This window comes from Hemitrygon akajei, chromosome 14 (assembly GCF_048418815.1).
Source record: "Hemitrygon akajei chromosome 14, sHemAka1.3, whole genome shotgun sequence".
In the NCBI taxonomy this organism is placed as follows: domain Eukaryota; kingdom Metazoa; phylum Chordata; class Chondrichthyes; order Myliobatiformes; family Dasyatidae; genus Hemitrygon; species Hemitrygon akajei.
The window spans coordinates 39,015,161-39,030,256 of NC_133137.1; the positions used below are offsets into that span (position 1 = coordinate 39,015,161).

At 48.0% G+C, this 15,096-nt stretch overlaps 1 protein-coding gene across 1 annotated transcript in view; it reads right to left on the bottom strand.

Moving 5' to 3' along the window:
* The window catches only part of sgsm1a (small G protein signaling modulator 1a), a 185,368-nt gene that overhangs the window by 97,443 nt on the left and 72,829 nt on the right, over positions 1 to 15,096 (bottom strand). Inside the window, exons 5-8 of the mRNA XM_073065888.1 lie at positions 12,148 to 12,300; positions 9,824 to 9,891; positions 5,258 to 5,403; positions 713 to 844 (exon numbers count right to left, since the gene is read on the bottom strand). Of these exons, the coding sequence (XP_072921989.1) occupies positions 713 to 844; positions 5,258 to 5,403; positions 9,824 to 9,891; positions 12,148 to 12,300 (499 nt within the window). The remainder of the gene's footprint in view (positions 1 to 712; positions 845 to 5,257; positions 5,404 to 9,823; positions 9,892 to 12,147; positions 12,301 to 15,096) is intronic.

Here is a 15,096-nt window from a genome sequence, read left to right on the forward strand (position 1 = left end):
GGACGTGGAGAAGATGTTTCCTATAGTGAGGGAGTCCAGGACCAGAGGACACAGGGTTGGAATACAGGGACATCTATTTAGAACAGAGATGAGGAATTTCTTTAGCCAGAGGGTGGTGAATCTGTGGAATTTATTGCCACAGGCAGTTGGGAAGGTCATATCATTGGGTGTATTTAAAGCGGAGGTTGATAAGTTCTGGATTGGCAGGGTGTCAAAGGTTATTGGGAGAAAACAAAAGAATGGGGTTGACAGGGATAATAAATCAGCCATGCCGGAATGGCAGAAGAGAAATTCTGCTCCTATGTCTTACTTTCAATGAAAAACATGATGCACAACAAGGCATTAGAGCAAAAATAAACACAAGCAGAGACAAGTCTGTGGTTGTACAAGAGGTGGTCCGTAATGGCCTATTGCTGAGGTAGCACCAGGGTTTTGCCTAAATCACCTCACTGGACAACAGCCCTTCAATACTTCCTCACTGCTTCACTGGGGTGTCACTGAAGCTCAGGTCTAACCAAGGCAGAAGTGTGAACCTCTGTTCCCCATCCCCAGGCAGAGGCATTCCTCGAGGGCTGCAGAGGGGAGCACATTTGTACAGTTACTTCACGGGGAGGCAGCCTGCTGGAGAACTCGGCAAGTCAGGCAGCATCTGTGGGAGGAAAGGAAATGTTGATGCTTCGGGGCAAAACCCTGTGTCAGGGCAGTTACTCACCGGCTGAACCAGGACGTTGTTTTTGCCATACAGCAATGTCGCTCGGGAATTCTGGTGCAGAGACTCAACATAGTCACGGGCAGAGAGTGAGAGCCTGTCATCCATGCTGCCACTCGAATGCCTCTTCTGAATCTGGAGAGAAACACGGGGACAGAGTTAGTGAACGACCGCAGGAGGAAGCAGATCGAACCAATGCCTTTCTGCGTGTTCCTGGAATGTGATCCCACCAGGACTCACAGCGTAGCATCACTGCAGCAGAATTGAATGGTTTCCTCTGCCATTTCATGCGGTCATTCAGAATCAATGGATCAGCAGATCCCCCTTCCCTGAGGTGTACGGCTGAATCTGATGGTCTTTTATAACAACCACCAATACTGAAACCAGCATCGCAGCTTCGGACAAGACAGCTCACCAACACCTCTACCTGCTCCAAATATGTTTCATAGAACACAGAACAATATAGCACAGTACGGGCCCTTCGGCCCACAATGCTGTGACAATCTAACGCTTCTCTCCTACACGTGTAGCCCCCTATTTTCCTTTCAACCAAGTGCCAATCTAAGAGTCTCTTAAATGTCCCCAATGTATTGCCTCCATCCCCACCCAGGCACACACCCCTCCCAGTGTATCAGTCTTTGTCATCTCCCTGTATATCAGTGTTTCTCTGTGTCTCTCTGTGTATCAGCCTTTGACATCTGCTAGAAACGTTTCTCCACTCATCCTAAACACCATCCAATACCATGGTATTGGCCATTGCCTCCCTGAGGAAAGCCCTGGGGCTGTCTGCCCAGTCTCTGTATGGAAGCCCTGGGGCTGTCTGTCCACTCTGTCTATGAAAGCCCTGGGTCTGTCTGTCCAGTCTCTGTATGGAAGCCCTGGGTCTGTCTGTCCAGTCTCTGTATGAAAGCCCTGGGGCTGTCTGTCCAGTCTCGGTATGGAAGCCCTGGGGCTGTCTGTCCACTCTGTCTATGAAAGCCCTGGGTCTGTCTGTCCAGTCTCTGTATGGAAGCCCTGGGGCTGTCTGCCCACTCTGTCTATGGAAGCCCTGGGTCTGTCTGTCCAGTCTCCGTATGGAAGCCCTGGGGCTGTCTGTCCACTCTGTCTATGAAAGCCCTGGGGCTGTCTGTCCAGTCTCTGTATGGAAGCCCTGGGGCTGTCTGCCCACTCTGTCTATGAAAGTCCTGGGTCTGTCTGTCCAGTCTCTGTATGGAAGCCCTGGGGCTGTCTGCCCACTCTGTCTATGAAAGCCCTGGGTCTGTCTGTTCAGTCTCTGTATGGAAGCCCTGGGGCTGTCTGCCCACTCTGTCTATGAAAGCCCTGGGTCTGTCTGTCCAGTCTCTGTATGGAAGCCCAGGGGCTGTCTGCCCACTCTGTCTATGGAAGCCCTGGGGCTGTCTGCCCAGTCTCTGTATGGAAGCCCTGGGGCTGTCTGCCCACTCTGTCTATGAAAGCCCTGGGTCTGTCTGTCCAGTCTCTGTATGGAAGCCCTGGGGCTGTCTGTCCACTCTGTCTATGAAAGCCCTGGGTCTGTCTGTCCAGTCTCTGTATGGAAGCCCTGGGTCTGTCTGTCCAGTCTCTGTATGGAAGCCCTGGGGCTGTCTGCCCACTCTGTCTATGAAAGCCCTGGGGCTGTCTGCCCACTCTGTCTATGGAAGCCCTGGGGCTGTCTGTCCAGTCTCTGTATGGAAGCCCTGGGTCTGTCTGTCCACTCTGTATGGAAGCCCTGGGGCTGTCTGCCCACTCTGTCTATGAAAGCCCTGGGGCTGTCTGTCCAGTCTCTGTATGGAAGCCCTGGGTCTGTCTGCCCACTCTGTCTATGAAAGCCCTGGGGCTGTCTGTCCACTCTGTATGGAAGCCCTGGGGCTGTCTGCCCTCTCTGTCTATGAAAGCCCTGGGGCTGTCTGTCCAGTCTCTGTATGGAAGCCCTGGGTCTGTCTGCCCACTCTGTCTATGAAAGCCCTGGGGCTGTCTGTCCAGTCTCTGTATGGAAGCCCTGGGTCTGTCTGCCCACTCTGTCTATGAAAGCCCTGGGGCTGTCTGTCCAGTCTCTGTATGGAAGCCCTGGGGCTGTCTGCCCACTCTGTCTATGAAAGCCCTGGGGCTGTCTGTCCAGTCTCTGTATGGAAGCCCTGGGTCTGTCTGTCCAGTCTCTGTATGGAAGCCCTGGGTCTGTCTGCCCACTCTGTCTATGAAAGCCCTGGGGCTGTCTGTCCAGTCTCTGTATGGAAGCCCTGGGTCTGTCTGTCCAGTCTCTGTATGGAAGCCCTGGGGCTGTCTGTCCACTCTGTCTATGAAAGCCCTGGGTCTGTCTGTCCAGTCTCTGTATGGAAGCCCTGGGTCTGTCTGTCCAGTCTCTGTATGGAAGCCCTGGGTCTGTCTGCCCACTCTGTCTATGAAAGCCCTGGGGCTGTCTGTCCAGTCTCTGTATGGAAGCCCTGGGTCTGTCTGTCCAGTCTCTGTATGGAAGCCCTGGGGCTGTCTGTCCACTCTGTCTATGAAAGCCCTGGGTCTGTCTGTCCAGTCTCTGTATGGAAGCCCTGGGTCTGTCTGCCCACTCTGTCTATGAAAGCCCTGGGGCTGTCTGTCCAGTCTCTGTATGGAAGCCCTGGGGCTGTCTGTCCACTCTGTCTATGAAAGCCCTGGGTCTGTCTGTCCAGTCTCTGTATGGAAGCCCTGGGTCTGTCTGCCCACTCTGTCTATGGAAGCCCTGGGGCTGTCTGTCCAGTCTCTGTATGGAAGCCCTGGGGCTGTCTGCCCACTGTGTCTATGAAAGCCCTGGGTCTGTCTGTCCAGTCTCTGTATGGAAGCCCTGGGTCTGTCTGTCCAGTCTCTGTATGAAAGCCCTGGGTCTGTCTGTCCAGTCTCTGTATGAAAGCCCTGGGGCTGTCTGTCCAGCCTCTGTATGGAAGCCCTGGGGCTGTCTGCCCACTCTGTCTATGAAAGCCCTGGGTCTGTCTGTCCAGTCTCTGTATGGAAGCCCTGGAGCTGTCTGTCCAGTCTCTGTATGGAAGCCCTGGGGCTGTCTGTCCACTCTGTCTATGAAAGCCCTGGGTCTGTCTGTCCAGTCTCTGTATGGAAGCCCTGGGTCTGTCTGTCCAGTCTCTGTATGGAAGCCCTGGGGCTGTCTGCCCACTCTGTCTATGAAAGCCCTGGGGCTGTCTGTCCAGTCTCTGTATGGAAGCCCTGGGTCTGTCTGCCCACTCTGTCTATAAAAGCCCTGGGGCTGTCTGTCCAGTCTCTGTATGGAAGCCCTGGGTCTGTCTGCCCACTCTGTCTATGAAAGCCCTGGGGCTGTCTGTCCAGTCTCTGTATGGAAGCCCTGGGGCTGTCTGTCCACTCTGTCTATGGAAGCCCTGGGGCTGTCTGTCCAGTCTCTGTATGGAAGCCCTGGGGCTGTCTGTCCACTCTGTCTATGGAAGCCCTGGGGCTGTCTGCCCACTCTGTCTATGGAAGCCCTGGGGCTGTCTGTCCAGTCTCTGTATGGAAGCCCTGGGGCTGTCTGCCCACTCTGTCTATGGAAGCCCTGGGGCTGTCTGTCCAGTCTCTCTATGAAAGCCCTGGGGCTGTCTGTCCAGTCTCTGTATGGAAGCCCTGGGGCTGTCTGTCCAGTCTCTGTATGGAAGCCCTGGGTCTGTCTGCCCACTCTGTCTATGAAAGCCCTGGGGCTGTCTGTCCAGTCTCTGTATGGAAGCCCTGGGGCTGTCTGTCCACTCTGTCTATGGAAGCCCTGGGGCTGTCTGTCCAGTCTCTGTATGGAAGCCCTGGGTCTGTCTGCCCACTCTGTCTATGAAAGCCCTGGGGCTGTCTGTCCAGTCTCTGTATGGAAGCCCTGGGGCTGTCTGCCCACTCTGTCTATGGAAGCCCTGGGGCTGTCTGTCCAGTCTCTGTATGGAAGCCCTGGGGCTGTCTGCCCACTCTGTCTATGAAAGCCCTGGGTCTGTCTGTCCAGTCTCTGTATGGAAGCCCTGGGTCTGTCTGTCCAGTCTCTGTATGGAAGCCCTGGGGCTGTCTGTCCAGCCTCTGTATGGAAGCCCTGGGGCTGTCTGCCCACTCTGTCTATGAAAGCCCTGGGTCTGTCTGTCCAGTCTCTGTATGGAAGCCCTGGGGCTGTCTGTCCACTCTGTCTATGAAAGCCCTGGGTCTGTCTGTCCAGTCTCTGTATGGAAGCCCTGGGGCTGTCTGTCCACTCTGTCTATGAAAGCCCTGGGTCTGTCTGTCCAGTCTCTGTATGGAAGCCCTGGGGCTGTCTGCCCACTCTGTCTATGCCTCTCATTATCTTTCACTTTTCAGTTCGCCTGTCCTCCTCTGCCACTTCCAAGAGAAAAGCTGTACCTCTCACAACCTTGAAAGACAATGAAGAATCCTGGTTTCTATAGCTTTCACAGGGACATACTAATGATGTCAAGAAGCTAGTCTGAAGGGGCTGTGCTTGTCCTGAACACATCCACCACTTTTCTTGTGTGCATAGCAATCTTTCCCCTTGCAAAGGCTGTTCTGGCTTGGGTTGGGGGTTGGTAGGATCTAGCAAGCTTCAAGTGAACTTACACATAAGGCCGGACGTTTGGTTGGTGAATCCTGGCGACAGTGCACACTGTGGATGCGATGCCTCTGGACCAATTCATCAGCTGAAGGGTCTGTCCAGAAATGATCAGCTGTCTTCATCTTGGTGTACTCGAGGGCACAAGGCCCAACTGGTGAGAGAGAAGGGGCAACAGTGAGGGTTTGGTAATGTCTATGTCAAGCTTTAGAACAGCACTCATGGGAGAATGCTCGAGCCCAATAAAATGGGCAAAGCACACACCCCAACCTTTCACCGAGCTGTCAAACCAACAGAGGTCGCATTGCCACCACAACTGCTGATTCTGGTCCCTATTTAAGTCTAAGAATCAGGAGCTCATTGTGAAACAAAATCTTTGGTTAGGCGCTTGATGAATTGTGTACAATCATAGGTATTCCATCACAGGAGTGATATGACATGGAGATTTTGGGCAAGGTACAGACAGAGGTTTACCAGGATAATGCCTGGATTAGAGGGTATGTGCTGGAAGGGGAAGTTGGACAAAGTGGGTTTCTCTGGAGCAGAGGAGCCTGAGGGACATTTGTAAGATTGTGAGAGGCAGAGGTATGATGCACAGTCAGAATCTTTCTCCTGGGGACAAAATGTCAAGTACTAGAGGCCATGCATTTAAGGTGATTTGGGTTAAGTTTATGAGGCAATATTTTACACGAGGAGTGGTGGATGGTTGTGATGGGCTGCTGGGAACAGACAGTGGTTAGACAGACGCGTGAATATGTAGAGAATGGAAAGATAGGGACCATGTACAGGCAGATGAGATTCTATTTAATTTGACATTGTGTTCAGCACTGATACCATGGGATGAAGGATCCCTTCTACTGTTTTCCATTATGTTTGGAACCTGCTCCCTTGCCGTTCATTGCTGCTTCTCCCTCCCCACAGTACTGTGGGCACATAGTCATTAGAACGGTGGAAGTGGCTTGAGAAAGCAGCCCATCTCCACCTTGCCAAGGGCAACCAAGAAAAGGTAACAAATGATCCCCTTTTCCCAACAAAGGAAAAGAAGTCAGAGGAAAATAAGGACCATTAAAAGGAAGAAAAAAAGAGAAGGGTCATCAAAACCCTACCTTCTGGAATATGCCAATTGATACTTAGACCAAGTTTGAGTAGATAACACTGTGAGATTTACTGTGCTGGAGAAACCACTGCCCATTGCTTCCAGGAGCATTGCACTTGTACAATCCATACCAGGGGTGCGTAAAAGGGGCTATGTTTTAATCAGGGCAGTGATCGAGATTTCAAAGGCAGAGCTTCACAGCAGTTATTCTGAGTTGAGGAGTGACCAATCAGCAAGAGGGATTCATTTGAAAGAGCCAATAAAAGTAACGCAAGTGCAAGCAGAGTGGCCAATGTTTTGGAGTGTGTCAGTGTTTAGAGTGACTTTGGCTCATTAGGGCGAAAGCAAGTTTGGGTGAGGTACATTGTCTTGCAAGCTGCTCTCTTTCTGTCTTTATTCATTCATTCTTCCTCTGTTAGGATATAGTAGATTAGTGAGAATGGCTCCGGGGTAGTGTTCTGTACCGTGTGTGGGATGTGGGAAGTCTGGGAGAGTTCCAGTCTCTCAGAAAAACTCACCTGCACCAGGCGCACCAAGTTGCAGCCCCTGAGAGAAAGTATTAAGGAACTGGAGCTACAGCTCGATGACCTTTGACTCATACAGGAGACTGAGGAGGTGATAGACAGAAGCTACAGGGAGGTAGTACCCCTAGGTTACAGGAGACAGGTAACTGGGTGTCTGTCAGGAGAAGGAGGGGAAATGCACAGCCAGTGCAGAGTACACCTGTGGCTATTCCCCTCAATAATAAGTATTCAACTTTAGATGCCATTGAAGGGGATGTCCTGCCACAGTGACCGGGTCTCTGGCACTGAGTTTAGTGCTGTGGCTCAGAAGAGAGGAGAAGTGAAGATGACTGCAGTGTTGATAGTAGATTCCATAGTCAGAGGGACAGAGACAAGGTTCTGTGGGTATGATAGAGACACCTACAGGGTACGTTGTCTCCGAGGTGCCAGGATGAGGGATGTCTCGGATCAGGTCCATAGCATTCTCAAGGGGGAGGATAAGCAACCAAAAGTCTTGGCACATATTGGCACTAATGACACAGGTACACAAGGTGAGGAGGTTCTGAAGAGAGATTTTGGGAAGCTAGGTAGAAAGCTGAGAAACAGGACCTCCATTGAAGGTAGTAATCTCTGGTTTGCTGCCTGTGCCATGAGCCAGTGGGGGTAAAAATAGGATGATCTGGCAGGTGAATGCATGGCTGAAGAACTGGTGCAGGGGGCATAGGTTCAGATTTATGGATCAGTGGGATCTCTTCTGGGGAAGATATGACCTGTACAAAAGGGACAGGTCATATCAACTGCACGGAGGGGGACCAATATCCTTGCAGGCAAATTTGATAGAGCAATTTGGGTTGGTTTAAAATAATGGGTGTTGGGAACCAGAGTGATAGTGCTGAAGATAAGGTAGTTGGTTTACAAACAGAGCCAATGTGTCGTGAGACTCCATGAAAGGGGAAGCTGATAATAGAGCAAAACGTGCAAAGAGAGGGCATATAACAGAACAAAACTTAGTGGGAAGTTTGAGGATTGGGAAGCTTTTAAAAGACAACAGAAGACATCTAAAAAGTTATTAGGAAGGTAAAGATGAAATGTGAAAGTAAGCTAGCCAATAATATTAAAGAGGATACCAAAACTTTCTTCAGATAGATAAAGTCTAAAAGAGAGGTGAGACTGGATATTGGACCACTGGAAAACGATGCTAGGGAGGTAGTAATGGGGAACAAGGAAACGGCAGATGAACTGAATAACTACTTTGTGTCAGTCTTCATTGTGGAAGACACTAGCAGTATGATGGAAGTTCCAGGTGTCAGGGGTCATGAAGTGTGTGAAGTTACCATTACTAGGGAGAAGGTTCTTGGAAAACTGAAGGGTCTGAAGGTAGATAAGATGGTGTACACCCCAGGGTTGTGAAAGAGGTGGCTGAAGAGACTGTGGAGGTGTCAGTAATAATCTTTCAAGACTCACGAGATTCTGGAATTGTTCCGGAAGAATGGAAAATTGCAAATGTCACTTCACTCTTCAAGAAGGAAGAGAGGCAGAAGAAAAGAAATTATAGGCCGGTTAGTCTAACCTCAGTGGTTGGGAAGATGTTGGAGTCAATTGTTAATGATGTAATTTCAAGGTACTTGAAGGCACATGATAAAATAGGCTATTGTCAGCACAGTTTCTTCAAGGGAAAATCTTGACTGAGAAGTCTGCTGGAATCCTTTGAAGAAATAACAAGCAGGATAGGTAAAAGATGTTGTGTACTTGGATTTTGAGAACACCTTTGACAAAGTGCCACACGAGGCTGTTTAATAAGCTACATGGTATTACAGAAAATAATCTAGCATGGATAAAACAGTGGTTGGCATGAGGCAAAGAGTGGGAATAAAGGGAGCTTTTCTGGTTGGCTGCCAGTGACAAGTAGTGTTGGGATCAATTCTTGTTACATTATATGACAATGATTTTGATGATGACTGTTGCATAGTTTACAGATGATACAAAGATAGGTTAAGGTGCAGGTAATTTTGAGGAAATAGAAAGGCTACAGCAGGACTTAGAGAGAATGAGCAAATAAACGGTAGATGGAATACAGTGTCAGGAAGTGTACGGTCATTCACTTTGGTAGAAGAAATGCAAGTGTTGACTATTTTCTAAATGGAGAGAAAATACAAAAATCTGAGGTGCAAAGAGTTTTGGGAATACTTGTGCAGGATTCCCTAAAAGTTAATTTGCAGGTTGAGTATGTGGTGAATATGTGGTGAAGAAGGCAAATGCAATGTTAGCATTAATTTCATGAGGATTAGAATATAAAGCAAGGATGTAATGTGGAGACTTTATGAGGCATTGGTGAAGCCTCACTTGGAGTATTGTGAGCAGCTTTGGTCCCCTTATCTCAGAAAGGAAATTGGACAGAGTCCAAAGGAGGTTCAGGAAAATGATTCCAGGATTAAACAGCTTTGTCATATGAAGAGTGTTTGATGGCTTTGGGCCAGTATTCACTAGAATTCAGAAGAATGAGGTGTGACATAATTGAAACCTATTGAATGGCGAAAGGCCTTGATAGAGTGGATGTGGAGAGGATGTTTCCCATGATGGGAGAGTCTAAGACTAGAGGACACAGTCTCATCAATGAGGGGCATCCTTTTAGAACGGAAATGAGAAGGAATTTCTTCAGCCAGAGAGTGGTGAATCTGTGGAATTTGTTGCCAAGGGAGCTGTGGAGGCCAAGTCTTTATGTATATTTAAGGCAGAGCTTGATAGATCCTCAATTGGTCAGGGCATGTAGAGATATGGGAGAAAAGTTGAAGATTGGCGCTGTGAGGAAAAATGGATCAGTCATGATGAAATGGTGGAGTAGACTCAATGGGCCAAATGGCCTAATTCTGCTCCTATATCTTATGAACAACCTGAACAATCTTTGTGAAGTTTCCAGCAGGCAACTCTCTTTGGCCTCATGAAGGCATCAGGTAGATCTATCACAGAATGCTCACCCAACAGAGATCCTAATATCGGCCCATCCACAGGGTCCATCAGGAGAGCCTCCTTCTCGTAGTATTTACTGTGGGAAGAAGAAAGATATTACTCGCCACATGTTCTGTTTTAATATGTTGTGATACCATTTCCTTCCCCTACCTTGAGACATTTCCTCTGCGAAAGACATTTCTGTACTTTAGGCCAGTGATCAACACCAATATTCTGCCCAGTGGCAAGAGTTACCCAGCTTTGGGAAACATCAGGACCTTGCTCACTGTTGATCTGCTGTTGACCTTTCAGACCAGAGCCCTTCAAATGACCATCCTTCCACCTTTCAAATGTGGCAAGGACTTCTGTATCCATCATCCGACTTTTTAATAACGGCTGCAATCTAGTGAAACCTGAATGCAAGGATCTCTAACTTTTTTCTTTCCTCCTTCCATTATTTGGGAGAAGCAGTCTCTCCTCCGTAATCCTAGCAAAACCCAGAAAGGTCACTGCACTCCTGGGAGAGGTACCGGGGATGGAATTAAGAGAATGTGGCCAGAGGTTGAGTATTTCAGCCAACAAGATCAGAATCAGAATCATATGTCGTGAAATTTGTTGTTCTGCAGTGCAAAACATAAAAAATTACTATAGGCCATAATAAGAAATACACAGAATATAAGCAGTGCAAAAAGAGAGCAAAATGGTGAGGCAGTGTTCATGGGTTCAACATCCATTCAGAAATCTGCTGGTGGAGGGGAAGAAGCTGTTCAAGAATCACTGAGTGTGTATCTTCAGGCTCCTGTTCCTCCTCCCTGATGGAAGCAATGAGAAGAGGGCATGTCCCGGATGATAAGAGTCCTTCATGATCAATGCTTCACTCTTAAGGCTCCATCTTTTGAAGATGTCCCAGATGGAACAATATATCAACGAGAAATGGTGCAGAAAAGTTAACGTACCATGTGGAATGAATAATAAATACTGGATTTACTAACACACATCCCATGAACTTGCTGACAACACACATCCCATGAACTCGATAACACACATCCCATGAACTCGCTAACAACACATCCCATGAACTCGGTAACAACACACATCCCATGAACTCCCTAACAACACACATCCCATGAACTCGCTAACAACACACATGCCAGGACAGTATTTCTTTGCTGACTTTCCTTCACATGGGAATCCTCCATCATTGACATCAGGTCCCCAGAGCCAAGGTTATTCCGCACCTGAACAATAACATCACTGCACCTGATCTGAGCACCCTGACTGTGCTGCACACCGGGATGTCACACGTCAAAAGTAGTGCAGGAGTAGGAGATTTCTTGGGGATGGCAGCTGGGATCCAGGGAAAGCAGTGGCACAGAGGAAAGGTTCCAGAAACACATAGGGGCAGGATAGACGGCATCGTTCTCTCAGCAATCTACTTATTTCCTCCTCAAGTTCATGAGAATCATCTATCGTGACCCCATTAGCCATGACAAACTGGGAATAAAATAGCCTGGAGGCTGTATTAGTTCACTAAACACAGGAAAGGGCAGAGTTCAAAGTTCAAAGCAAATTCATCGTCTAAATTTGTATATGCCATCATATACTACCTTGAGATTCATTTTCTTACAAACAATTACAGGAAAATAAAGAAATACAAATTATGAAAAAATGTACTTAACAAAGACTGACAAATGCCCAGTGTGCAAAAGAGGACAAATCAAGCAAAAAAAATTAAAATTAAATAAATAATGCTGAGTTGTAGACATTATAGATTGTGGAGATACCTCAAAGTTGAGATGAGTGAAGTTACCAACAGTGGTTCAGGAGCCTGATGGCTGAAGGGTAATAACTGTTCCTGAACCTGGTGGTGTGGAACCTAAGGCCACTGTACCTCGTTCCCGATGGTAGTGGAGAGCAGTGGTGCGACTCTAAGAGCTACTGTTTTAGTGTGTTAGCACAGGTTCAAACTGCCACTGTCCGAATGGAGTCTGCATGTTCCCCCAGCGAGTGCCTGGGTTTCCTCAGGGGGCTCTGGTTTTCACATGCAAGTGACACAATGCTTCCTGCACCAACACAGCAGCCCACAACTTGCTAACCCTAACCTGACCTGTACACCTTTGGAATGTGGGAGGAAACCTGAGCACCCAGAGGAAACACACACAGTCATGGTGAGAATATAAACTCCTTACAGATAGCAGCAAGAACTGAACCTTATCGCTTGTGCTGTAAAGCGTTGTTGTAAGTGCTACACTACCGTGCCGCCCCCAGGGCCCGAACGGCATCCCTCTGAGTCATAAGGAGAAAAATTGACCACGGGATGGATCTACCATCCTGATCCGGGTTGGCTACCCACCTGCTGTTCTCCACCAGGTGCTGCACGATCTTGTCCAGGACCTTCTCAAACAGAGCAGTGCGGATCCACAGGTGCTTGAGGGCCTGTGCAGACAGGTTTGGCACTTTCTGGGATTTCCGTGTGTTCTCCTGAGGGACTGCACCTTGGGCCTTCCTGCAGAATGCAAGTCATGCATCATCAGAATTTTAACAAAGAAGACCCATTTAGCCCCACAGGCCATGAATAAACCGATTTTTAAAATTGTCCAAGTGAAGGAGGGTCACACCCCACAACATTGTCTGTCCATTTCCTTCCAGAGAGTTCCTCCAGCACTTTGTACATTGTTATACTGTATACTACATTGCATCTTTGGTCAAGTCATATGTCCACGGACACTTTGCAGGATATGATACGCGTCTATACTACTAAATATTAGAACTGGGGACCAGAATCTTGGATGGAGCAGAAGACCAGGAATGGAATTCCTCAGTTTGGGGTCTATTACCCATTCACCCGGCCTATACATGCCACCTTCCCTGATGACTCATTCCAAAGTCCAATCATCCGGCGGCTGGTAAACAGGTTTAGGTCAACTTCTACTCTCAGTCCCAAATTCTGAACTTTTTAAACGGAATGGGTTGCACCATGCAAAACTTGTCAACAAATGTCATGATCTGCAACAGCTCCCTCGACCCATGATCCTTCACTTCTGCTATTGCTGGTTGTGGCACACTGGTTAAACCACCGGACTGGTAACCACCCAAGGCCTGGATTAACAATCTGGAGATCTGGGTTCAAATCCCACCATGGCAGCAGTGGAATTTTACTGGAAAACAGCTAGTCACAGGCAATGCAGGCACACGAGACTGCAGATGCTGGAATCTGGAGTGACAATTATTATTAGTCAAATGATTATTAATATTTTTCTCCAGATTCCAACATCTGCAGTTACTGATATCACAAGATATTATCTTGCGATCACAACACACTGTTCAACATTGCATGTCTGATTCACTCAAGCTGTATGGTATTCAAATGCAGACTGCTACAACATTCATGGGCCCAGGGTCTTGGGCTTATGCTTTTTTGTGTGACTGTATTTTACTGATATCTTGTATGTGCTTGCTCTCTCCTACCGTACGTGCTTTGTGCTGTGTGTGACTGTTGGTACTATGTTTAGCACCTTAGCCCTGGTGTAACACTGTTTCATCTGGCTGTATTCATGGGAATTCATGTATGTTGAATGACAATTAAACTTGAACTTGAACTGGAGCTCTTCCTTTCTTTGCTCTGGACATTAGCAGGTCAGAACTCCTTTGGTTCACTCACATCATTCATGGAAGGGAAAGTGTCCATCTGGTCTATGGGTGACTCCAGTCTCAGTCATGGGCTTGAAACCCTGAGGCTTTATAAGGCATTTGTGAGACCACACATGGAGTATTGAGAGTTGTTTTGGGCCCCTTATCTAAGAAAGGATGTGCTGGCATTGGGAGAGGGTCCAGAGGAGATTCATGAGAATGATCCTGAGAATGAAAAGGTTAACATACGAGGAGCGTTTGATGACAAACAGGAGAAAATCTGCAGATGCTGGAAATCCAAAGCAACACACACAAAATGCTGGAGGAACTCAGCAGGCTAGGCTGTACCTATGGAAAAAAGTAAGCATTCGACGTTTTGGGCTGGGACCGTGATGAAGGAATAGGGTTAAGAGGGAAAGTAAATCAGCCATGATGGAATGGTGGAACAGACTCAATGGGCTGAATGGGATAATTCTGCTCCCTTGTCTTATGGATCCAGACTCAGTTCAATGACAATAAGGAACAGAAATCAAATGCTGCTGTTACCAGCGACATCAAGAAAAATGAACAGGAAAAAAATCTGTGATGCAAAGGATACAAGAGGTTACTCAAGGAAAAGCAGATCCTTGGAGGCAGTCAGAAACAGGATTTGCAGATCCTTGGAGGCAGTCAGAAACAGGATTTGCAGATGACCGTGGACATTGTGCTCCACACAGGTCTCCTCCATTTCTATTAGACATAGTGCTCTCTGTAAATCATTCTATTGGGCTGGTGCTGCACTCCAGGAGCGCTGCGCTGTCAAACATGCTGAATGTCAGTTTGGACATTATATCTATCCCCATTCTGAGGGATGTTGTGAGAAGCTCTCACTGTCCTGACCAGTATTTATTCCCTATCCAACATTTCTCAATATTGTCTGATCTCTGCTGCTTGCACAAAGACTACAACATGTTCTTTACTGGATGTAAACAACTGAGGAAATGAGAGATTCTACCCAAGTCTCTTACTTCCATCTCTTGTGTGTCCTTTACTGCCAGGAATGACTGACTGGTACCGTACTGTCTCACAGCCCCCACTGAAGCAGGTTCAATCCTGACCTTGGATGCAGTGTCTATGTGTGCTCTTCCCTGAAATCCTGTGTGTCTCCCAGATTCCTGCCATATCCCAAATACACCCTGGATGGTAATGTAACTAAGTAGATGAGCTGCTAATGATCTGGGTGGCAAGATGGTGTTAATGTAAGGGGGAATAGGTTCATTACCATCATCATCATGTGCTGTGACGTTTGACATGGGCGAGCATGGTCTTTTGACCAAGATTGTACGTGGCAAATTTTCCTACAGAAGTGGTTTGCCATTGCCTTCTGGGCAGTGTCTTTACAAGATGGGTGGCCCCAGCCATTATCAATACTCTTCAGAGAGTGTCTGCCTAGCATCAGTGGTCACATAACCAGGACTTGTGATATATATCAGCTGCTCATATGACCATCCACCTCCTGCTCCCATGGGTCCACGTGACCCCGATCGGGGGGGGAGTGTACACCTTGTGCAAGGGTGACCTGTAGGCTAGCGGAGGGAAGGAGCACCTCACACTGCCTTTGGTAGAGACGTATCCCCACCCCGCCACCCAGAGAACAGGTTACAGGGAAATAAATGTGGTAACAGGACTATAG